The 26,268-nt window shown below is 47.8% G+C and overlaps 1 protein-coding gene across 1 annotated transcript in view; it reads right to left on the bottom strand.

Annotated features, from left to right (window-relative positions):
• Positions 1–25,160, bottom strand: part of PHF14 (PHD finger protein 14) — a 322,056-nt gene extending 296,896 nt beyond the window's left edge. Inside the window, exons 1-4 of the mRNA XM_075316872.1 lie at positions 25,057–25,160; positions 15,303–15,412; positions 12,861–13,516; positions 9,239–9,383 (exon numbers count right to left, since the gene is read on the bottom strand). Of these exons, the coding sequence (XP_075172987.1) occupies positions 9,239–9,383; positions 12,861–13,421 (706 nt within the window). The 5' untranslated portion in view covers positions 13,422–13,516; positions 15,303–15,412; positions 25,057–25,160. The remainder of the gene's footprint in view (positions 1–9,238; positions 9,384–12,860; positions 13,517–15,302; positions 15,413–25,056) is intronic.
• Positions 25,161–26,268: the final 1,108 nt, after the last annotated feature.

Genomic DNA, 26,268 nt, shown 5'->3' with positions numbered 1-26,268 from the left:
AGCCCCGATTTAATCAATAGCTTATTTTATAATAATTCATATAAGACGTCCCGCATGACGACCCGGCTGTCATGGAGGTTACAGAGCAAAGTGTCACACAAGCAGAGAAGTGCGAGAACAGGGATGTAAGCAAGGACGGGCACAAGACGTATGCCCGAAGACACGCTGCAATCAAGATGTCAGAAGAAGTGACAGCAAGGCTGAGGCTCAACATCCTGACAGTGGCACAAACCGATCTGCAAGAGCGACAGGTCAGCGAGGAGGTGTCCGGCCCACACTCACTCTGGCAGATCGGTCTTAATGAGCACGTGATCTTAGAATACAAGGTGTGGGGGGAGGATTAGCAGTTTCAACACAGCCCCCATAAAATACATCCACAGGTGCAAAATTGTAACCTAAACCACCAAGGAATCCATTACTAACCCACTCTTCCACCCCAGATCACCAGTGAATACATTACTAACCCACTCTTCCACCCTAGACCACCAGGAAATCCATTACTAACCCACACTTCCACCCTAGACTACCAGGAAATCCATTACTAACCCACTCTTCCACCCTAGACCACCAGGAAATCCATTACTAACCCACTCTTCCACCCTAGACCACCAGGAAGAAGGGAATTTTGTTACTTACCGTAAATTCCTTTTCTTCTAGCTCCAATTGGGAGACCCAGACGATTGGGTGTATAGCTACTGCCTCCGGAGGCCACACAAAGCATTATACTAAAAAGTGTAAGGCCCCTCCCCTTCTGGCTATACACCCCCCGTGGGATCACGGGCTGCTCAGTTTTAGTGCTAAAGCAAGAAGGAGGAAAGCCAATAACTGGTTTAAACAAATTCAATCCGAAGTAACATCGGAGAACTGAAACCGTTCAACATGAACAACATGTGCACCCGAAAAAAACAAAAATCCCGAAGGAAACAGGGCGGGTGCTGGGTCTCCCAATTGGAGCTAGAAGAAAAGGAATTTACGGTAAGTAACAAAATTCCCTTCTTCTTCGGCGCTCCATTGGGAGACCCAGACGATTGGGACGTCCAAAAGCAGTCCCTGGGTGGGTAAAATAATACCTCAAGTTAGAGCTGCAAAACAGCCCTCCCCTACGAGGAGGCAACTGCCGCCTGCAGGACTCTTCTACCTAGGCTGGCGTCCGCCGAAGCGTAGGTATGCACCTGATAATGTTTGGTGAAAGTGTGCAGGCTCGACCAGGTAGCCGCCTGGCACACCTGTTGAGCCGTAGCCTGGTGTCGTAATGCCCAGGACGCACCCACGGCTCTGGTAGAATGGGCCTTCAGCCCTGATGGAACCGGAAGCCCAGCAGAACGGTAGGCTTCAAGAATTGGTTCCTTGATCCATCGAGCCAGGGTGGATTTGGAAGCCTGCGACCCTTTGCGCTTACCAGCGACAAGGACAAAGAGTGCATCCGAGCGGCGCAGGGGCGCCGTGCGGGAGATGTAGATTCTGAGTGCTCTCACCAGATCTAACAAATGCAAATCCTTCTCATACCGATGAACTGGATGAGGACAAAAGGAAGGCAAGGAGATATCCTGATTGAGATGAAAAGAGGATACCACCTTAGGGAGAAATTCCTGAATCGGGCGCAGCACTACCTTGTCCTGGTGAAACACCAGGAAGGGAGCTTTGGATGACAGCGCTGCTAGCTCAGACACTCTCCGAAGAGACGTGACCGCTACCAGAAAGGCCACTTTCTGTGAGAGTCGAGAAAGTGACACCTCCTTCAGAGGCTCGAAGGGCGGCTTCTGGAGAGCAACCAGTACCCTGTTCAGATCCCATGGATCTAACGGCCGTTTGTACGGAGGGACGATGTGACAAACCCCCTGCAGGAACGTGCGTACCTGAGGAAGTCGTGCTAGACGCTTCTGAAAAAATACTGATAGCGCTGAGACTTGTCCTTTAAGGGAGCCGAGCGCTAAGCCTTTTTCCAAACCAGATTGCAGGAAGGAAAGAAAAGTAGGCAATGCAAATGGCCAGGGGGACACTCCCTGTGCAGAGCACCAGGATAAGAAAATCTTCCACGTTCTGTGATAGATCTTAGCAGACGTGGGCTTCCTAGCCTGTCTCATGGTGGCCACGACCCCTTGAGATAATCCTGAAGACGCTAGGATCCAGGACTCAATGGCCACACAGTCAGGTTCAGGGCCGCAGAATTCAGATGGAAAAACGGCCCTTGTGACAGTAAGTCTGGCCGGTCTGGTAGCGCCCACGGTTGGCCGACCGTGAGATGCCACAGATCCGGGTACCACGATCTCCTCGGCCAGTCTGGGGCGACGAGTAAGACGCGGCGGCAATCGGACCTGATCTTGCGTAGCACTCTGGGCAAGAGTGCCAGAGGGGGAAACACATAGGGAAGCTGGAACTGCGACCAATCTTGCACCAAGGCGTCTGCCGCCAGAGCTCTTTGATCGCGAGACCTCGCCATGAAGGTCGGGACCTTGTTGTTGTGCCGAGACGCCATTAGGTCGACGTCCGGCACTCCCCAGCAGCGGCAGATTTCCTGAAACACGTCCGGGTGAAGGGACCATTCCCCTGCGTCCATGCCCTGGCGACTGAGGAAGTCTGCTTCCCAGTTTTCTACGCCAGGGATGTGAACTGCGGATATGGTGGAGGCCGTGGCTTCCACCCACATCAGAATCCGCCGGACTTCCTGGAAGGCTTGCCGACTGCGTGTCCCACCTTGGTGGTTGATGTATGCCACCGCTGTGGAGTTGTCCGACTGAATTCGGATCTGCTTCCCTTCCAGCCAGTGCTGGAAGGCTTGTAGGGCAAGATACACTGCCCTGATTTCCAGAACATTGATCTGAAGGGTGGACTCCTGCTGAGTCCACGTACCTTGAGCCCTGTGGTGGAGAAAAACTGCTCCCCACCCTGACAGGCTCGCGTCTGTCGTGACCACCGCCCAGGATGGGGGTAGGAAGGACCTTCCTTGTGATAATGAGGTGGGAAGAAGCCACCACTGAAGAGAGTCCTTGGCCGTCTGGGAAAGGGAGACTTTCCTGTCCAAGGACGTCGACTTCCTGTCCCATTGGCGGAGAATGTCCCATTGAAGTGGGCGCAGATGAAACTGCGCAAACGGAACTGCCTCCATTGCTGCCACCATCTTCCCTAGGAAGTGCATGAGGCGTCTTAAGGGGTGCGACTGGCCTTGAAGGAGAGACTGCACCCCTGTCTGTAGTGACCGCTGCTTGTCCAGCGGAAGCTTCACTACCGCTGAGAGAGTATGAAACTCCATGCCAAGATATGTTAGTGATTGGGTCGGAGACAGGTTTGACTTTGAAAAGTTGATGATCCACCCGAAGGTCTGGAGAGTCTCCAGCGCAACGTTCAGGCTGTGTTGGCATGCTCCTTGAGAGGGTGCATTGACAAGTAGATCGTCCAAGTAAGGGATCACCGAGTGTCCCTGAGAGTGCAAGACTGCTACCACTGCTGCCATGACCTTGGTGAAAACCCGTGGGGCTGTCGCCAGACCAAATGGCAGGGCTACGAACTGAAGATGGTCGTCCCCTATCACGAAGCGTAGAAAACGCTGGTGCTCTGGAGCAATCGGCACGTGGAGATAAGCATCTTTGATGTCTATTGATGCTAGAAAATCTCCTTGAGACATCGAGGAAATGACGGAGCGGAGGGATTCCATCCGGAACCGCCTGATTTTCACGTGCTTGTTGAGCAGTTTTAGGTCCAGAACAGGACGGAAAGAGCCGTCCTTTTTTGGTACCACAAACAGATTGGAGTAAAAACCTTGACCTTGTTCCTGAGGAGGAACAGGGATCACCACTCCTTCTGCCCTTAGGGAGCACACCGCCTGCAGAAGAGCATCGGCTCGGTCGGGAGGTGGGGAAGTTCTGAAGAATCGAGGCGGAGGACGAGAACTGAACTCTATCCTGTACCCGTGAGACAAAACGTCTCTCACCCACCGGTCCTTGACCTGTGACAGCCAAATGTCGCCAAAGCGGGAGAGCCTGCCACCGACCGAGGATGCGGAGAGAGGAGGCTGAAAGTCATGAGGCAGCCGCCTTGGAAGCGGTTCCTCCGGCTGCTTTCTTTGGGCGTGAGTGAGCCCGCCAGGAATCTGAACTCCTCTGCTCTTTCTGAGTCCTTTTGGACGAGGAGAAGTGGGCCCTGCCCGAGCCACGAAAGGACCGAAACCTCGACTGTCCCCTCCTCTGTTGGGGTTTGCTTGATCTGGGCTGGGGTAAGGAAGAGTCCTTACCCTTGGACTGTTTAATGATTTCAGCCAATTGCTCACCAAACAGTCTGTCTCCAGATAATGGCAAACTGGTTAAGCATTCTTTCAACCACAAGGCTCTGCGTAAAACGACAGAGTTGGCAGACGCCATAGATGTACGGCTCGTAGAGTCCAGGACAGCATTGATAGCGTAAGTCGCAAACGCAGACATTTGCGAGGTTAAGGACGCCACCTGCGGCACTGATGGACGTATGACAGAGTCCACCTGCGCCAGACCAGCTGAAATAGCTTGGAGTGCCCACACGGCTGCGAATGCTGGAGCAAACGACGCGCCAATAGCTTCATAGACAGATTTCAACCAAAGGTCCATCTGCCTGTCAGTGGCATCTTTAAGTGAAGCCCCATCTTCCACTGCAACTATGGATCTAGCCGCAAGCCTGGAGATTGGGGGGTCCACCTTTGGACACTGGGTCCAGCGTTTGACCACGTCAGGGGGAAAAGGATAACGTGTATCCTTAAGACGCTTGGAAAAACGCTTATCTGGATAAGCATGATGTTTCTGAAACTGCTTCTCTGAAGTCAGAGTGGTCTAGAAAAGTACTCAATTTACGCTTGGGATATCTGAAATGGAATTTCTCTTGCTGTGCAGCTGCCTCCCCCGCTGGAGGGGCTGGGGGAGAAATATCCAACAGTCTATTGATGGCCGCTATAAGGTCATTCACCATGGCGTCACCATCAGGAGTATCCAGATTGAGAGCGGTCTCAGGATTAGACTCCTGATCATCTACCTCTGTCTCATCATACAGAGAATCCTCTCGCTGAGACCCTGACCAGCGTGATGACGCCGAGGGTCTCTCCCAGCGAGCTCGCTTAGGCTGCCTGGGACTGTCGTCCGAGTCAGAGCCTTCAGCCTGTGATGCGTGGGACCCCCTTGGAGCACGGATTAGTTCCAACTGAGGGGGACCGGGGAACAGTGAATCAACAGTGCCCATGGTCTGAGCGACCGGCCTGGACTGCAAAGATTCTAGAATTTTTGTCATAGTCACAGACATTTTATCAGCAAAAACTGCAAACTCTGTCCCCGTCACCGGGGCAGGATTCACAGGCATCTCTGCCTGGGCCACTACTAGCATAGACTCCGGCTGACGAAGTGGCACAGGGACCGAACATTGCACACAATGGGGGTCAGAGGAACCTGCCGGTAGATCAGCCCCACATGCGGTACAAGCAGCATATAAAGCCTGTGCATTGGCACCCTTGCTTTTTGCGGATGACATGCTGTCGTCTCCTCAGAGCAATATAGGGTATAAAGCCAAGAAGCGACCGTACAGTGCAATATATAGGTACAGACAAAAGTACACTAAACAACACTGTGGCACTAGTGGGGTCAGCACCTAGGTGCTGCTTACCGCCCGCTTAAGAGCGGGTGTGTGGTCGCCAGAATCCCCTGTCTGGATCTCCCAGGGCTATGTCCGTTCTCCAGCTCAGACTGCATGCAGGAATGGCTGCCGGCGTCCTGTGAAGAGGGGCGGGCCGTGGGCGTGCTGCAGACAAAGAGCGGGAAACTGGCGTCCCACTGTGCCCAGTGAGAGGGCTGGAGTATGTAAATACGACTCCAGCCCTTCGGCGCTGATCATTATACAGCGTCTCGCCCCTTCCCTGACTGACAGGGTTGGGGGCGGGAACGAAACGGAACTAGGCCGCAAACGCCGGGGACTAGATTTATAAGCGCTGCCGTCGTAAAAGCACGGTCAGCGCGAAGTCCCCGGCGCACCACAAGTCACAGCCGCGCCGCAGCCTCTAGGGCGGCCGGCGCGGTAGTTCCCCACAAATAAACTCACTGCAGCTAAGCTGCAGTGAGTATAGCCCAAGCGCGCAGCGCTACTGTCCCCGGCGCACTAGAACACCCAGCAACGCTGGAGTGGAGTGTGTCTGTGCCTGTCTGCACGGGGACACAGAGTACCTGAATGTTGCAGGGCCTTGTCCCTGATGGTACCCAGCTCCGTATCCAGCAGGTTCTCCGGGTCTGTGGATGGAGCCCGGCCTCAGAGCCTGGAGGCCGGTAAGATCCCACTTCACCAGAGCCCTTCAGGGGGATGGGGGAAGGAAAACAGCATGTGGGCTCCAGCCTCCGTACCCGCAATGGGTACCTCAACCTTAACAAACACCGCCGACAAAAGTGGGGTGAGAAGGGAGCATGCTGGGGGCCCTAGTATGGGCCCTCTTTTCTTCCATCCGACATAGTCAGCAGCTACTGCTGACTAAACAGTGGAGCTATGCGTGGATGTCTGACCTCCTTCGCACAAAGCTTGAAAACTGAGCAGCCCGTGATCCCACGGGGGGTGTATAGCCAGAAGGGGAGGGGCCTTACACTTTTTAGTGTAATGCTTTGTGTGGCCTCCGGAGGCAGTAGCTATACACCCAATCGTCTGGGTCTCCCAATGGAGCGCCGAAGAAATCCATTACTAACCCACTCTTCCACCCTAGACCACCAGGAAATCCATTACTAACCCACTCTTCCACCCTAGACCACCAGGAAATCCATTACTAACCCACACTTCCACCCTAGACCACCAGGAAATCCATTACTAACCCACTCTTCTACCCTAGACCACAGGAATCCATTACTAACCCACTCTTCTACCCTAGACAACCAGTGAATCCATTACTAACCCACTCTTCCACCCTAGACCACCAGTGAATCCATTACTAACCTACACTTCCACCCTAGACTACCAGGAAATCCATTACTAACACCCTCTCTTCCACCCTAGACCACCAGGAAATCCATTACTAACCCACTCTTCCACCCTAGACCACCAGGAAATCCATTACTAACCCACACTTCCACCCTAGACCACCAGTGAATCCATTACTAACCTACACTTCCACCCTAGACTACCAGGAAATCCATTACTAACACCCTCTCTTCCACCCTAGACCACCAGGAAATCCATTACTAACCCACTCTTCCACCCTAGACCACCAGGAAATCCATTACTAACCCACACTTCCACCCTAGACTACCAGGAAATCCATTACTAACCCACTCTTCCACCCTAGACCACCAGGAAATCCATTACTAACCCACTCTTCCACCCTAGACCACCAGGAAATCCATTACTAACCCACTCTTCCACCCTAGACCACCAGGAAATCCATTACTAACCCACTCTTCCACCCTAGACCACCAGGAAATCCATTACTAACCCACACTTCCACCCTAGACCACCAGGAAATCCATTACTAACCCACACTTCCACCCTAGACCACCAGGAAATCCATTACTAACCCACTCTTCTACCCTAGACCACAGGAATCCATTACTAACCCACTCTTCTACCCTAGACAACCAGTGAATCCATTACTAACCCACTCTTCCACCCTAGACCACCAGTGAATCCATTACTAACCTACACTTCCACCCTAGACTACCAGGAAATCCATTACTAACCCACTCTTCTACCCTAGACAACCAGTGAATCCATTATAAACCCACTCTTCCACCCTAGACCACCAGTGAATCCATTACAAACCCACTCTTCTATCCTAGACCACCAGTGAATCCATTACAAACCCACTCTTCCACCCTAGACAACCAGTGAATTCATTACTAACCCACTCTTCCAACCTAGACCACCAGGAAATCCATTAGTAACCCACTCTTCTACAATAGACCACCAGGAAATCCATTACTAACACACACTTCTACCCTAGACCATAGGAATCCATTACTAACCCACTCTTCTACTATAGACTTCCAGGGAATCCATTACTAACCCACTCTTCTACCCTAGACCACAGGAATCCATTACTAACCCACTCTTCTACCCTAGACAACCAGTGAATCCATTACTAACCCACTCTTCCACCCTAGACCACCAGTGAATCCATTACTAACCCACTCTTCCACCCTAGACCACCAGTGAATCCATTACTAACCTACACTTCCACCATAGACTACTAGGGAATCCATTACTAACCCACTCTTCCACCCTAGACCACCAGGAAATCCATTACTAACCCACTCTTCCACCCTAGACCACCAGGAAATCCATTACTAACCCACACTTCCACCCTAGACCACCAGGAAATCCATTACTAACCCACTCTTCTACCCTAGACCACCAGGAAATCCATTACTAACCCACACTTCCACCCTAGACCACCAGGAAATCCATTACTAACCCACTCTTCCACCCTAGACCACCAGGAAATCCATTACTAACCCACACTTCCACCCTAGACCACCAGGAAATCCATTACTAACCCACTCTTCTACCCTAGACCACCAGGAAATCCATTACTAACCCACTCTTCTACCCTAGACCACCAGTGAATCCATTACTAACCCACTCTTCTACCCTAGACAACCAGTGAATCCATTACTAACCCACTCTTCTACCCTAGACAACCAGTGAATCCATTACTAACCCACTCTTCTACCCTAGACCACCAGTGAATCCATTACAAACCCACTCTTCTACCCTAGACCACCAGTGAATCCATTACAAACCCACTCTTCTACCCTAGACCACCAGTGAATCCATTACTAACCCACTCTTCTACCCTAGACAACCAGTGAATCCATTACTAACCCACTCTTCTACCCTAGACCACAGGAATCCATTACTAACCCACTCTTCTACCCTAGACCACCAGGGATAAAAACAACTCCACTCTTCTACTGCCAACTATCAATCAATTAGTATCCCTTCCATACTCTAGACCACCAAGGAATCTTAACTAACCCTCCATACAGTATGTGAACCAACCTGGGGACAGGCTATATTGATATAATAACACGTTGTTTTTTATTAAGGCTGTGCCCCCCAGTGTCTCCCTTTGCAACCACGCACAACTGCCACTTCCTATTGGGAGCAAGGTTGTGCAACCTCATCCTCGGGGATGAAAGAATGGAAAGAGTAAGTGTTCGGACACCCATAAATGACCAGAAATGATAGTCCATTCTGCTGCTATGTTTTATCCACTCTAGAGCCCCCTTTACTGCAGCAGCCGGAGGCTGAACGTTACCTTCGTGCACAGTTATACCGCAGTTATCGCACTGGATGATCTCATCCGCATCCTCGCTATTGTCCCCCAGACACACGCAGCATATTAAGATGTGATCCATTTTCTGAGAACACCACTTGTCACTCTTCTCCAAGATCAGCGAGTCCTATTAAAAGTCCAGCAAAAATTAAATCAGAATTGCACTACATGGATGGATGGAGATTATATTTATATATATATATATATATATATATATATATATATATATATATATAATATACATACACATATATACATACATATATATATATATATATATATATATATATATATATATACATACATACATACATACATACATACACACACACACACATATACACATACATATATATATATATATATATATTACGATTATATTTTATAGCAGAGTGGTCCAAAAGTAGGTGCACAGTATGTGTAATAGGGTTATCAAACATGGTGTAAAGTGAAACTGACTCAGTTGCCCTTAGCAACCAATCAGATTCCACTTTTCATTCTGCACAGACTCTTTGGAAAATGAAAGGTGGAATCTGATTGGTTGCTAAAGGCAACTGAGTCAGTTTCACTTTACACCATGTTTGGTAACCCTATTACACATACTCTCCACCTACTTTTGGACCACATACATATACATATATATAAAAAAATCTCAATCATAGGCTCTAAATTAAAAGCCAACACCTACCAAATTAAGTAATTCCTCTTCCGCGCCGTTCTTCATTTACCCCCTGTGCCAACAATTCCTGGGTCTCCCAGGCGGTCTCTGCTTTGTCTGGTTGGACGTGCTACCACCATCAGTGATTGGCTGCGAGAGTCAGAGACTGGAGGGGAAACCCAACAACAGCTGGAACAGCAGGAGCAAAGGATCCATGGTTTGAATTCATATTTTCCAAACTTTATAAAGAAAAATTTGTAGCCAGAAAAAAAATATAAATAAATGGCTACTTGTCGTCAGGATTGAGGCACGTTACATTTTATCCATTTATCCATTGCTTTTTTCCCCATCGAAAACATTTCAATGGAAAATGGATTCCTTATTGGCGAGGGTCCACCAGTGCCTCTCATCCACTTCAATGGGAAAAAAAAACCCAGCACCTAGGATTAGTTTTGGTCTTGATGGGTTAAGGGGTACTTTACACATTTCAACATCGCTAGCATCGGCTAGCGATGTCGCATGCGATAGCACCCGCCCCCGTCGCACGGGCCGATATGTGGTGATCGCTGCCGTAGCGAACATTATCGCTATGGCAGCGTCACACGCACATACCTGCTCTGTGACGTCGCTGTGACCGGCGAACCGCCTAATTTCTAAGGGGGAGATTCGTTCAGCGTCACAGCGACGTCACAGCAGAGTCACTGAACAGACGCTCAATAGAAATGGAGGGGAGGAGATGAGCGGCCGGAACATGCCGCCCACCTCCTTCCTTCCTCCTTTTCCGGTGACGCAGGTAAGGAGATGTTCCTCGTTCCTGCGGTGTCACACATAGCGATCTATGCTGCCGCTGGAACAACAAACAACATCGTACCTGCAGCAGCACCGATATTATGGAAATGAACGACGCGTCACGAGCAACGATTTTGCACGTTTTTGCGCTCGTTGATCGTCGCTCATTTGTTTTACACGCTGCACTGTCGCTACCGGCGCCGGATGTGCGTCACTAACGACGTGACCCCGACGATATATCGGCAGCGAAGTCGCAGCGTGGTAAAGTACCCCTAAGTCCCCCAAGGTGCGATTTGACCTTATGAAGTACAGATGTAGTAGCCACCACCATGACTGACCATTACTATAGCGTACTACAGCCATTTTTTGACAAATTTTTCAGATAAGTCATAGATAGCGATGGGTGGACTTGCAGATGCCCGGGACCGGCGGGTTTTAACCTGGGTTAAAAAATGAATAAATAAAAATCCGGCCCGGTATTGGTCCCGGTTATCTGGCTGGATGCCGGTCACCATATAAGTCTATAGGGACCAAAATCCAGGGATTAGAAATGGTGGGTAGAAGGTGATAGGAGATTCCAGCCCGGGAATGGTCTCAGTTATCTGGCTGGATGGCGGTCACCATATAAGTCTATAGGGACCAAATCCAGGGATTAGAAATGGTGGTAGAAGGGATAGGCGGTTACGGCCCAGGAATGGTGTCGGTTATTTGGCTGGATTCCGGTCACCGTATAAGTCTATAGAGACCAAAATCCAGGGAATATAAATAGTGGTAGAAGGGATAGAAGGTTCGGGCACAGCTGTAACGGCTTCCAGCCGCTCATTAACTTCTGGGGCCGCGCAATATCGCTCATTCCATATGCACTGCTTTCCCCCGCCCACAGAGCCAAAATAAGCGCACGGCTGGGGACTGCAGCCTGTAGCCGTGGGCTTTACCTGTGCTGGTATCAATATATGGGGGGACCCCATGTCAAATGTTTTATTTGTTTTTATACCACAATAGTGAACCGCAACAGCGCCTCTGATTGGTTGCAGTCAGACGCTGTCACACAGGCTGGGGGCGCGTCCAACTGCAGCCAATCACAGATGCCAGAACTGCCAGTGGGCGGGGGAAAGCAGTGCATATGCATGACCGATAATGAGCAGCTCCGGAAGTGAACGAGCAGCCGTTGAGAGCAGTTACAGCCATGCCGGAGTTTTCGGTAAGTATGACGCGCTTGCTTCATTATTAATTTTCTTTATTTTTCGTTTATTTTATTTATTTTTTTTTGAAATTTGAAAAAGAAAAAAAAAAATTTGGAATTGAAATCACGTGGATCTGGACTTTTACAGTTCGGGTCTGCCCATCACTAGTCATAAAAGTTTATGATGGAAAGAAAACTTTAAGTTGTGATTTTTGGAGTAAAAATAAAAAGCCCCGATTCAATTTTTCCTTTTACGTCTCATCTTTTTTTGTCTTGTGAAACTTGTTTTTGCAATTTTTTTTTTTTGCACCAAATTCTTCATAATGTGTGCATGAATAAATAAATAATAATATAAATAAAAAATATTTAAATAAAAAAAGGCTTTGTATTTTCGCTTTTCAACCTTCTTTGCACTCTTTTAGCGCAAACGATTTGCACAATATAAATTATATATTTATATAATATAATTTTATATATATATATATATATATATATATATATATAAATTATATATAATAAATTATTAAATATAATTAATTTATAAATTTATATTATAAATTTAAATTATTACTAAAATAAATGACTTTTCATTGGGGACTGGATTATTTTTTCTGCAAAAAAATTGCAAATAATGAAACCAATCGCAAACATCTGTATTTCACAAATTGCACCCAAAATAGTGAAAAAAAAAACAAAAAAAACCAATTAGAACAAAAAGATAGGACTTCAAAATAGGCGAAAAATGAAAAAGAAAAAAAAAAAAAAAAGGCGCAAAACTAAAAAATATAAATAAAACTGGAGAAACTAGACAATAAAAATGGACGCAAATGTAATAATGATTGGGACGCAGCACCTTCGGTGATCTAAGACGAAAAAAGCTATGCAGGTAGCGATGCAGGAGCACGTCTCCGTGGCTGCTCGCACCACAAGTTTCCCACATCTTGATGAACCTGTCAGGACACTTTATAAATTACCTCATTACTTTTGCTTTGAGACAATGTCAAGCTGTCATTCGTCAGCTCCTCATCGTCGCCGCTGTTCCTACTGGGAATCTTGATTTTCTTCTTCTTTCCTTCGTCGTCGCTTGAACTGCAGCTGTCGTCTTTATTGCCGGTTTTGTGATTTGATTCTTCTTCGCTGCCATCCTCCTCCTCTTCGTCGTCTTCCCCATCGCTGCCCTCCCCGGTAGAAGTTTTTCCTTTCCCTTTACCGCCTGTGGGTCTCCAGTCGTTGTCGTCTTCGCTGTCATAGTCGTCCATGGCATTTAACTCTTCCATGGTGATAAAGTCCAGCATCGGACGGTTCCTTCGTAGGTTCCATTTCTTGGGTTCGTTTCCTTGGTCGTCGGCCGCAACGTCGACTTCAGGACTTCTGTCTTTCTTTTTCTGTGGTTTGTCGGTCTCGTCTTTCTTCGTCTCGTCTTTATCAAGCTCCTCATCGGTAGCTTTGTCTTCGTTTTGACTGAAGCCTGCTACAGTTTCTTCTCTCTTCGGGAGTCTTCCGTTTTTCCTCTTCTTCAGATCTATTGTCGCCATATCGTCTTCTTTTAGGTCGTTTTCTGAGTCGGTGCCGGAACCTTCACTACTGTCTTTTGAACCATCATCACTGCCGGCGACACTGCCGTCCGAATCTGCAAAGAAAGCACATACACAGTGTCCAACAAGTAGACGATAGCCATATCCGATGCTCGCAAGACACAAACCTAAACACTCAATGCTTTGTAGTTCGAATGCCTTGGTGTACAATACAGCATTTAAAAAAATCAAATGACAAAATAAGAACTCATTTAAAAAGTATTTTTATTAAAAGGGGGACACTAATTTGGGATTGCAGGAAAAATTTAGGCATATTAAGAAAAGAAAAAAAAACTTTAAGGCCATCCCAACTATAATCGGTGGGCCACCCCCATCTACTTCGGTGGGCCACCCCCATCTACTTCGGTGGGCCACCCCCATCTACTTCGGTGGGCCACCCCCATCTACTTCGGTGGGCCACCCCCATCTACTTCGGTGGGCCACCCCATCTACTTCGGTGGGCCACCCCCATCTACTTCGGTGGGCCACCCCCCATCTACATCGGTGGGCCACCCCCATCTACATCGGTGGGCCACCCCCATCTACATCGGTGGGCCACCCCCATCTACATCGGTGGGCCACCCCCATCTACATCGGTGGGCCACCCCCATCTACATCGGTGGGCCACCCCCATCTACATCGGTGGGCCACCCCCATCTACATCGGTGGGCCACCCCCATCTACATCGTGGGCCACCCCCATCTACATCGGTGGGCCACCCCCCATCTACATCGGTGGGCCACCCCCATCTACATCGGTGGGCCACCCCCATCTACATCGGTGGGCCACCCCCATCTACATCGGTGGGCCCCCCATCTACATCGGTGGGCCACCCCCCATCTACATCGGTGGGCCACCCCCATCTTACATCGGTGGGCCACCCCCATCTACATCGGTGGGCCACCCCCATCTACATCGGTGGGCCACCCCATCTACATCGGTGGGCCACCCCCATCTACATCGGTGGGCCACCCCCATCTACATCGGTGGGGCCACCCCCATCTACATCGGTGGGCCACCCCATCTACATCGGTGGGCCACCCCCATCTACATCGGTGGGCCACCCCCATCACATCGGTGGGCCAACCCAACTACATCGGTGGCCAGTCCAACTGTATTGGTGGCCAGTCCAACTGTATTGGTGGCCAACCTAACTATGGGCAAGACTACTAGCCTTTAACTTACAAAAGGCATTTAAAACTACTAATACTAAGCACTTAACGGGATCTTCAACCCCTGTCCTCATTCCTATAAGGGTACATACACATTAGAGAGGGTGGTCCCGTCCCCTATTCAGACCCACCCTCTTAAAATCCAAAACAATTTTTGACAGTGGTCGGAGAGTTGACTATCTCCCTCTGTAGAACAAAAAATGATGTTACGAGAGTTGAGAAGTCTTCATCAATTCTCACAATGCTCTGGGATCTAAGCTGAGGTCTTCTGTCCTTTACTTTTTGATCAAGGCCTCAACTTAACTATACTTTTGTGGATATTTGCATATCCTTTTCCGAAAATTCTATAAAAGCACCAACGCATACCAGACTACAAAGCATAGAACATAACACATATCAGGTCAACGTTATCATTAGGCACAAACTGAAGCTTAGGCAAGAAAATGATAGCCCGGGTATAAACAGTGTCAGCATTTGCCACAATTGAGGCTCTACAAAGATGAGAGCCATAGGGGGCAAAATGCCTTGTAACCGGTTGACTAAAACCAAACAAAATCGAAAAATCGTCCTTTAAGAAATCACAAAATTTAGGAAAATTTTCGAATACGAGTGGCCACCAAACATCGTCATGTACAGGTTTTAGAGAAACATTTTTTGGGGAGAATAATACCTGAGGCATCTCCAACTTTAAAATCACTGTCATCTGAGCTATCATAACCAACGCTTCGAGAAGGGAGGTTGCCAAAGGCTTCACTTGTCGTCTTTTCGAACTCCGGTCCACTGTAACGAAAGTTGGTTTTGGAATTTTGGTTTCACGGGTTAAATTTGTGGTATCCAATATTCCAATATTTTATTGTATTTTGTTTAATTCACTGTGAATGATATGCAAACGAGGACACCACCATTGCCCGACAGCCGTCATAGCGATCGATCGGCTTTCTCTATGCTGACACTTCATTTTAAGGGCTATCACCATTGAGGTGTAAAAAAAAAAAAAAAGCAAAAAAAAAAAAACAACATACAACAACAAAGCAGCATTAAAGAGCATTAACACCACCTCCCCCCCCCCCCCCCCCACCCCCCCCAAAAAGAAAATTCCAAATATAAGTCTTTGAGATTTTCTCTTCAACCAGTTGGGTTTCTGGAGAACCTCATGGTGACAACCAGTATGACTGCCATTACCAAGCTATTTTTTGATTCTTGGAAGGTAAATAGCTTGAGTGCCTAGTTTAAAGGGGATGTTACACAAAGATGACCCTTTAATATAACAGAATTATTAGGACCAGAGTGAGAACCACAACGATCAGTTATGATTGATGGAAAAATTTGGGCCAACCTGACATTTTCCCTGTCGTGGCCACTAAAAGAATGACATGGTGGACCATCACGAGTCCATAAAGCGTGCCATTCCTTCTCTACGGCTTATTGGAAGACTTCCTTCTATGATGTCCATAAGACAAATGGGTTATCTTCATTGACTAGGATGACACTCAAGAGGCTACAAAGGTTTGGTGACAATATCTGTTGACACCTTTCGGTGGTCATATCCATTTCTCTCACAGCGTCCTTTAAACTGATAGACTAAAAGTTTTTGGCAGGATGGATCCAAAAATGTTTCAGAAATGATTATTACCTCCCCTGAACTAAGACTGGGCTGGGTCTAAAGGTCCTCAAACTATTTTGATTGCATATTTTGGTGTTTTGGAATGGATCCTAGAAGACTTAACACCCAAAAAGACAACTAGACCATTCTTATGATATGGATTTTCTCTTTCTCTCTTCTTCAAGTCAGTCCCCAATTCTTACTTCACTATTTTACTTCATGACTAGTGATGAGCGAGCACTACCATGCTCGGGAGCTAGTAACTAGTGATGAGCGAGCACTACCATGCTCGGTGCTAGTAACTAGTGATGAGCGAGCACTACCATGCTCGGGAGCTAGTAACTAGTGATGAGCGGGCACTACCATGCTCGGGTGCTAGTAACTAGTGATGAGCGGCACTACCATGCTCGGGTGCTAGTAACTAGTGATGAGCGGGCACTACCATGCTCGGGTGCTAGTAACTAGTGATGAGCGAGCACTACCATGCTCGGGTGCTAGTAACTAGTGATGAGCGGGCACTACCATGCTCGGGTGCTAGTAACTAGTGATGCAAAACAAGAATGCCACGGAGACACCATCACATGTTTCTCAACGCTGGCAGGAAACTAGCCAGGTCTTTCCCCGGGAAGGAACAACCACGGGAAGGGCAGTCTCCAGTCAAGGAAACCACCTATACCAAACATGGTATCCATCCACAGGCAGCTGTTTCGGGGTATTTGCCCCTCCATCAGTGTGGAGTAGGAAAACTGGCTAGTGGGAGCAATGCCTAGTAGAAGACTACATAAGCAAGGATGGTTGACCCTCGGGGAGATCAACATCCAAAACCACGGAGACACCATCATGTGTTTCTCAACGCAGTAACACTACAAAAAAATACCCCGAAACAGCTGCCTGTGGATGGATACCATGTTTTGGTATAGGCGGTTTCCTTGACTGGAGACTGCCCTTCCCATGGTTGTTCCTTCCCGGTGAAAGGCCTGGCTAGTTTCCTGCCAGCGTTGAGAAACATGTGACGGTGTCTCCGCGGCATTCTTGTTTTGCATATTTTCCCAGGGGGCCTTGTTCTAGTGTCACTGCGTTGAGAAACACGTGATGGTGCCTCCGCGGTGTTGGATGTTGATCTCCCCGAGGTCAACCATCCTTACCTATGTAGTAACTAGTGATGAGGCGGGCACTACCATGCTCAGGTGCTAGTAACTAGTGATGACGTGGGCACTACCATGCTCAGGTGCTCAGTACTCGTAACTAGTGATGAGCGGGCACTACCATGCTCAGGTGCTAGTAACTAGTGATGAGTGGGCACTACCATGCTCAGGTGCTCGGTACTGGTAACTAGTGATGAGCGGGCACTACCATGCTCTGGTGCTCAGTACTCGTAACTAGTGATGAGCGGGCACTACCATGCTCAGGTGCTCAGTACTCGTAACTAGTGATGAGCGGGCACTACCATGCTCTCGGGTGCTCAGTACTCGTAACTAGTGATGAGCGGGCACTACCATGCTCGGGTGCTCAGTACTCGTAACTAGTGAGGAGTAGATACTACCATGTTTGGAGGCTCATTACTTGTAACCAGTGATGAGCGAGCACTACCATGCTCAGGTGCTTGTAATTAGTGATAAGCGAGAACTACCATGCTCGGTATTAGTAATTAGTGATGAGCAGGCACTACCATGCTTAGCATTCGTAGTGGTATGGTAGTGCCCGCTCATCACTAGTTACCAGTACCGAGCACGGTAGTGCCCGCTCATCAATAGTTACGAGTACAGAGCATCCGAGCATGGTAGTGCCCGCTCATCACTAGTTACCAGTACTGAGCACCCAAGCATGGTAGTGCCCACTCATCACTTGTTACGAGTATTGATCACCCGAGCATGGTAGTGCCCGCTCATCACTAGTTACGAGTACTAAGCACCCGAGCATGGTAGTGCTCGCTGATCACCAGTTACGAGTACTGAGCACCCGAGCATGGTAGTGCTCACTCATCACTAGTTACGAGTACAGAGCACCCGAGCATGGTAGTGCCCGCTCATCACTAGTTACGAGTACAGAGCACCCGAGCATGGTAGTGCCCGCTCATCACTAGTTACGAGTACTGAGTACCCGAGCATGGTAGTGCCCGCTCATCACTAGTTACGAGTACTGAACACTCGAGCATGGTAGTGCCCGCTCATCACTAGTTACGAGTACTGAGCACCCGAGCATGGTAGTGCCCGCTCATCACTAGTTACCAGTACTGAGCACCCGAGCATGGTAGTGCCCGCTCATCACTAGTTACCAGTACAGAGCACCCGAGCATGGTAGTGCCCGCTCATCACTAGTTACGAGTACTGAGCACCCGAGCATGGTAGTGCCCGCTCATCACTAGTTACGAGTACAGAGCACCCGAGCATGGTAGTGCCCGCTCATCACTAGTTACGAGTACTGAGCACCCGAGCATGGTAGTGCCCGCTCATCACTAGTTACCAGTACTGAGCACCCGAGCATGGTAGTGCTCACTCATCACTAGTTACCAGTACAGAGCACCCGAGCATGGTAGTGCCCGCTCATCACTAGTTACGAGTACTGAGCACCTGAGCATGGTAGTGCCCGCTCATCACTAGTTACGAGTACTGAGCACCCGAGCATGGTAGTGCCCGCTCATCACTAGTTACCAGTACTGAGCACCCGAGCATGGTAGTGCCCGCTCATCACTAGTTACGAGTACTGAGTACCCGAGCATGGTAGTGCCCGCTCATCACTAGTTACGAGTACTGAACACTCGAGCATGGTAGTGCCCGCTCATCACTAGTTACGAGTACTGAGCACCCGAGCATGGTAGTGCCCGCTCATCACTAGTTACCAGTACTGAGCACCCGAGCATGGTAGTGCCCGCTCATCACTAGTTACCAGTACAGAGCACCCGAGCATGGTAGTGCCCGCTCATCACTAGTTACGAGTACTGAGCACCCGAGCATGGTAGTGCCCGCTCATCACTAGTTACCAGTACAGAGCACCCGAGCATGGTAGTGCCCGCTCATCACTAGTTACGAGTACTGAGCACCCGAGCATGGTAGTGCCCGCTCATCACTAGTTACGAGTACAGAGCACCCGAGCATGGTAGTGCCCGCTCATCACTAGTTACGAGTACTGAGCACCCGAGCATGGTAGTGCCCGCTCATCACTAGTTACCAGTACTGAGCACCCGAGCATGGTAGTGCTCACTCATCACTAGTTACCAGTACAGAGCACCCGAGCATGGTAGTGCCCGCTCATCACTAGTTACGAGTACTGAGCACCTGAGCATGGTAGTGCCCGCTCATCACTAGTTACGAGTACTGAGCACCCGAGCATGGTAGTGCCCGCTCATCACTAGTTACCAGTACTGAGCACCCGAGCATGGTAGTGCCCGCTCATCAATTATCATGATGGTTCTCCCTAACTCAAGAAACTGATTTGGTGGTTTCATAAGTATAGAGTACATATGAGTTCTACTTTATACCTTTAAATAAATGGTTCCCTAAGGCTTATCTGAGGACAGGACGGACTTTGCTGCCTTTGAAGAGATGGGACAATATGGTGGCACAACCGTCTGGCTCTTTCCTCACTTGCCTACTGCTATGATGCCCTAGATACATCACGTAGGCTATGGGAATCTTAGTCAGGGGCCTAAAGTGAAACGCAACAACTGAGGGGCCCGCGACAAAGCATGACCATTCCAGGCCTCACATTTCCCTTGGCTTTTCCCCATTTTTGGGGGGTGGATGGGGTGTATGCTCTTAAGGCTGCATTGCAGGTATCACATTCACTGTCTTCATGTTACAGTTCTGTCCATGCAAAGCGGCAAAGTCCGGGATGCAAATTATTATTACATTTTTTAATAGATGCATCTGCATAAAAAGGTTATTACATTAATGCAAACAATATGTGACGATGGGAAAAAAAAAACAAAACACAAGGTTGCGGCCTGTGGGGCAAATGCACAGCAATCCCGGTGTGCAGAACCATCATTCATACCGTCCAGGCACTTTTGCAATGACACGAGGCGCGCCAGACCCTGATTCATTAATACCTATGGGCTCAGATTAATCTCTCCTGTGTCTGTACACGAGCAATAACACCATGTCTGGCCCATAGATGACTGGAATCCTGCATTAGTCCCCGGTTCTCCCCTCTGCGGACTCTAATTTGTAGTCGTCTCTGAGCTACTGGGTGGAGACTCCCTGCCATGACGTCTCCCATGCACAGCACTCGCAGACATGAGGGACTCCTGATCTCCTTTATCAACATGAGCTACATAGAGAAGCAGCAGCAGAGGATATTGTACAGCAATACTGAGCAGTGTATCTGTGAATGCAGCACTGGAGGCAGAGGTGGGAAGAGTGAACATTTTTTATCCATTTTGTCTGCAAGTGCTTTACCTGGTGTAAGGGCTCAAGGTACGAATTCTATCCGTGAAAACAACAGATGGACCTCATATGGGGAAAAACTGACAGCTGGGAGCATAATATATAGTTTCACACTGTGTAAAGGGAAGAAAGTATGTACAGTCTCAGGGAGGGCAGAGAAAAATTATAAAAGGGGAGGAAAGCACATGAAGAGGAACTAACTGCAGGATAGAAGCTGTGCTAACATAGTAGCTACAGGATTATATATAACTTTTCACATTGTGGAAAGGGAAGAAAGTATGTATAGTCTCAGGGAGGGCAGAGAAGGGGGGGAAAGGACATGGAGAGGAAATAAGTTCAGGATAGAAGCTGTGCTAACATATTAGCTACAGGATTATATATAGCTTTTCACTTTGTGGAAAGGGAAGAAAGTATGTAGAGTTTCACGGAGTTCAGAGAAAACAGGCTATAGAAGGGGAGGAAAGCAGATGAAGCGGAACTAAGTGCAGGATAGAAGCTGTGCTAACATTATCTACGGGATAATATATAGCTTTTTACATTTTGGAAGGGGGACAAAGTACGGACAGTCTCAGGGAGGGCAGAGAAAAATTATAGAAGGGAAGGAAAGCACATGAAGAAGCGGAAGTGCAGGATAGAAGCTGTGCTAACATATTAGCTACAGGATTATATATAGCTTTTCACATTATGGAATGGGTAGAAAGTACGTACAGTCTCAGGGAGAACAGGAAGGGGAGGAAAGCACATGGAGAGGAAATAAGTGCAGGATAGAAGCTGTGCTAACATATTAGCTACAGGGTTATATATAGCTTTTCAAATTGTGGAGCAGGAAAAAAGTATGTAGAGTCTCAGGGAGGGCAGAGAAAGCAGGCTATAGAATGGGAGGAAAGCACATGGAGGGGAAATAAGTGCAGGACATAAGCTATGCTAACATATTAGCTACAGAATTATATATAGCTTTTCACATTGTGGAAGGGGAAGAAAGTACGTACAGTCTCAGGGAGAACAGAGACAACAGGTTATAGAAGGGGAAGAAAGGACATGGAGAGGAAATAAGTGCAGGATAGAAGCTGTGCTAATAATTTAACTACAGGATTATATATAGCTTTTCATATTGTGGAAAGGGTAGAAAGTATGTAAAGTCTCAGGGAGGGCAGAGAATATAGTTTATAGAAGGGGAGTAAAGCACATAGGAGAGGAAATAAGTGCAGGATAGAAGCTGTGATACCATATTAGCTACAGGAAGCCTCAGCACTGTGAATACACATAGATCCTACACATCATACATACAGTGGGGAAAATAAGTTTTTGATCCTCTGAAGATTTTGCAAATTTTCCCACCTAAAAGAATAGAGAGTGTAATTTCTATCGTAGGTAACTTCATCTGTGACAGAATAAAAACAATCCAGAAAATGCCATTGTATGATTTATAAACAAGTAATTTGCATTTTGTTACATGAAATCAGTATCTGACCACTGAACAACCAGCAGGAATTCTGCTCTCACAGATGTTATTTTTTTCCTACTCTGCACTCATTACCGGTATTAATTGCCCCTGTGTGATGTCATATGTATACAAGACACCTGTCCAGACAATCACACTCCAACCTCTCCACCATGGCCAAGACCAAAGAGCTGTCTAAGGACACCAGGGACTAAATTGTAGACCTGTACAAGGCTGGGAAGGGATACAGGACAATAGGCAAGCAGCTCGGTGAGAAGGCAACAACTGTTGGCACAATTATTAGAAAATGGAAGAAACACAAGATGACTGTCAAGCTTACTCAGTCTGGGGCTCTATGCTAGATCTCGCCTCATGGGGTAAGGATGATGTAGAGAAAGGTCAAGAATCAGCCCAGAACTACAAGGGAGGTCAATGACCTGAAGAGATCTGGGACCACAGTCTCAAAGATTACAGTTAGTAGCACACTAAGCCATCATAGATTAAAAACCCTGCAGAGCACGCAAGGCCCCACTGCTCAAACCAGCACATTTCCAGGCCTGTTTGAAGTTTGCCAATGACCATTTGGATGATCCAGAGGAGGCATGGGAGGTGGTCAGTTGGTAAGAGGAGAACAAATTAGAACTTTTTGGTATCAACTCCACTCGCTGTGTTTGGACTAAGAATGATGAGTACAAGCCCAAGAAAATCGTCCCAACTGTGAAGCATGGGGGTGGAAACATTTTGAGGGTGCTTTTCTGCAAAGGAGACAGAACAACTGCATAGTAAGGTATTGAAGGGAGGATGGATGGGGTCATGTATTTCAGGATTTTGCCCAACAACTTCCTTCCCTCAGTAAGAGCATTGAAGATGGGTCGAGGCTGGGTTTTCCTGCATGAGAATGACCCGAAACACACAGCCAGGACAACTAAGGAGCTCCTCCGATCTGCACTGAGGAGTGACCTGAAAGCTCTGGAGAAGATCTGTATGGAGGAGTGACCTGAAAGCTCTGGAGAAGATCTGTATGGAGGAGCGACGTGAAAGCTCTGGAGAAGATCTGTATGGAGGAGTGACCTGAAAGATCTGGAGAAGATCTGTATGGAGGAGCGACGTGAAAGCTCTGGAGAAGATCTGTACGGAGGTGCGACGTGAAAGCTCTGGAGAAGATCTGTACGGAGGAGTGACGTGAAAGCTCTGGAGAAGATCTGTATGGAGGAGTGACCTGAAAGATCTTGAGAAGATCTGTATGGAGGAGCGACGTGAAAGATCTGGAGAAGATCTGTATGGAGGAGTGACGTGAAAGATCTGGAGAAGATCTGTATGGAGGAGTGACCTGAAAGATCTGGAGAAGATCTGTACGGAGGAGTGACCTGAAAGATCTGGAGAAGATCTGTATGGGGGAGTGACCTGAAAGATCAGGAGAAGATCTGTATGGGGGAGAGGAGTGACCTGAAAGATCTGGAGAAGATCTGTATGGAGGAGTGACCTGAAAGATCTGGAGAAGATCTGTATGGAGGAGTGACCTGAAAGATCTGGAGAAGATCTGTATGGAGGAGTGACCTGAAAGATCTGGAGAAGATCTGTATGGAGGAGTGACCTGAAAGATCTGGAGAAGATCTGTATGGAGGAGTGACCTGAAAGATCTGGAGAAGATCTGTATGGAGGAGTGACCTGAAAGATCTGGAGAAGATCTGTATGGAGGAGTGACCTGAAAGATCTGGAGAAGATCTGTACGGAGGAGCGACCTGAAAGATCTGGAGAAGATCTGTATGGAGGAGTGACCTGAAAGATCTGGAGAAGATCTGTATGGGGGAGTCGCCACAATCCCTGCTGCAGTGTGTGCAAACCTGGTCAAGATCTACAGGAAATGTCCGACCTCTGTAACTGCAAACAAAGGTTTCTACCAAATATTAACTTCTCTTTTTCTATTGTATCCAATACTTATTTCATGCAATAAAATGCACATTTATAAATTATACAATGGAATAATCTGGGGTTTTTTTTTTATTCTGTTGGTCACAGGTGAAGTTACCGATGATAAAAATTACAGCCCTCTCCATTCTGTGTAGGGGGAAAACTTGGAATATCGACAGAGGATCAAATACTTATTTTACCCACTATATATCACACATCATAAGCCCCATATCCTATACATCATACACATCACCCATCGTACGCCCCACATTCTACATATCATACATATTACATAAGATACACCCATATCCAAAACATTTTACATGTATCACACATCATAAGCCCTATATCCAAAACATCATACATACTATACATCCCATATCATACACGTCATATTATATATATATATATATATTATATATATATATATATATATATATATATATATATATATAAAATCACAAGCCCCATATCCTACACATCAGAAATATCATACATCCCATCTACTGCACATCATTTAAGATATGCCCCATATCCTAAATGTCATACACATGACACATCATACGCCCCATGTCCTACACATCATACATGACATAAGATATGCCCCATATCCTACACATCCTCCATATATCACATGCCCTACACCCCATATCCTACACACCATACACCCCATATCTAACACATCATACACCCCATATCCTACACCCCATATCTAACACATCATACATCCCATAGCCTGCACATCATGCACAGATCCCATATCCTACACACCATATCTTACACATCATACATCCCATATCATGCACGTCACAAGCCCCATATCCTACGCCTCATATCTTACACATATCACATGCCCCATATCCTACATGCATCATCCATGTATCACACCGCTCCCTGGTCTGCACATCTGCACTACAGGTCACTGCCTCTGATATGTGCAGCTGAGAATGGGGAGTGATCACGTGACCCGGGCACGTCTGTGTCACGTCTGCTGCATGAATACATGAAGTGCTATGAATGGAGGCGGCTCCGGTCCCCGCCGTACACGGGGGCAGCGGTCACATGTGCGCGGTATATCACTCACTTGCACAGATGAGCGTCACAATAGCCGGGTAACTGCAGAAAGCCGCTCACACTCTCATACACGGCACAATAGGGCCAAACATCAACCGAGCCACTGCGCAGACGCGGCTCCTCCCCGCTAGACTATACGCCATGGAACGTCACGTGAGTATACAGAAGGAAATCCTCCAATCAAACCAAAGGATTAGGCCCCGTGATACAGGAAAGCTGCGCCAAGGTCGCCATCTTTGAAGTGGGCAAAGCGTTCTAACGTTCTACCGTTGTGCCATCTTTAAAAAGGGCAGAGTACTCTGTTGTTATTTCTATAGTAGTCACTCAGGTTATTTTTTGTGCAAGTCAAATTCATGGTGATTTAATTTTTTTTTATGATTTTGATTTTGTGAAAAATCCTGAAATATTTTTTTATCACTTGTTAATTTTTAAAGCCAATGTGATATTTTGAGTTTTCCTCATAAATCACCGTCCTGCGCTCTTGTAGAGCACCTCTAGTCACAATTCTCAGTAAAAAAAAAAAAAAAAAAAAGTTCTAGTGCCCCATAGCAACCGACCATATTCTGCCTCCTGGAAGCTGAACTCTAGTTGCTATGGCAATAATGTTACATTCTCTGGTGTGTCCCCATCAGCTCATTCATCCTTACATAGGGTTAATGTACATTTCTACAGTATTCACCATGTTACTGGGAAAAGTGCTGAACTGTGTGTGACGCCCCTGAACTAGTCAGGGTGTCACAGGGAACTGCACCCTCTTTCTTCCTGGTGCAGAACCCATCCCCCATGGTTCTGGGATCCTGAACTTTGATGTTGCTTCCACCAGCATTCAAACCCTAGTCACCTTACACCACAAGCTGTCAGGCACACCAGTGGGTGGTCTAGGTGGAGTAGGGCCACTCGCCTAGGGGTCAGGCAGACTGGTGGGGGGACACAGTGAGTTGAGTGGTAGTGTGCCGCCCCCATGCCAGCAGCCGGTGCTGCTCGGATCCTGATCTACGGTGCGGCTCGAGGGATCCTCCAAACCCGGGGGTCGCGCGGACACTCCGAATAAAAGGGGGGACGTATTTATACGGGATTGTTTGTTAAATGTCTGTGACGCCACCCACGGTGTGTGGTGAAGTGTTCCACCACCGCTGCTGTTGTGGGACACCTGGGGGAGATGTGATGGCAGCTGGATGTTAACCCCTCCGTGGGTAGGGATGGGTGCCCCGGGCCCAGTGTT

The sequence above is a fragment of the Anomaloglossus baeobatrachus genome, chromosome 6 (assembly GCF_048569485.1).
Source record: "Anomaloglossus baeobatrachus isolate aAnoBae1 chromosome 6, aAnoBae1.hap1, whole genome shotgun sequence".
Taxonomy (NCBI): Eukaryota; Metazoa; Chordata; class Amphibia; order Anura; family Aromobatidae; genus Anomaloglossus; species Anomaloglossus baeobatrachus.
The sequence above is the reverse complement of the archived record's forward strand: the minus strand, read 5'-3'. Positions and strand labels throughout refer to the sequence as shown.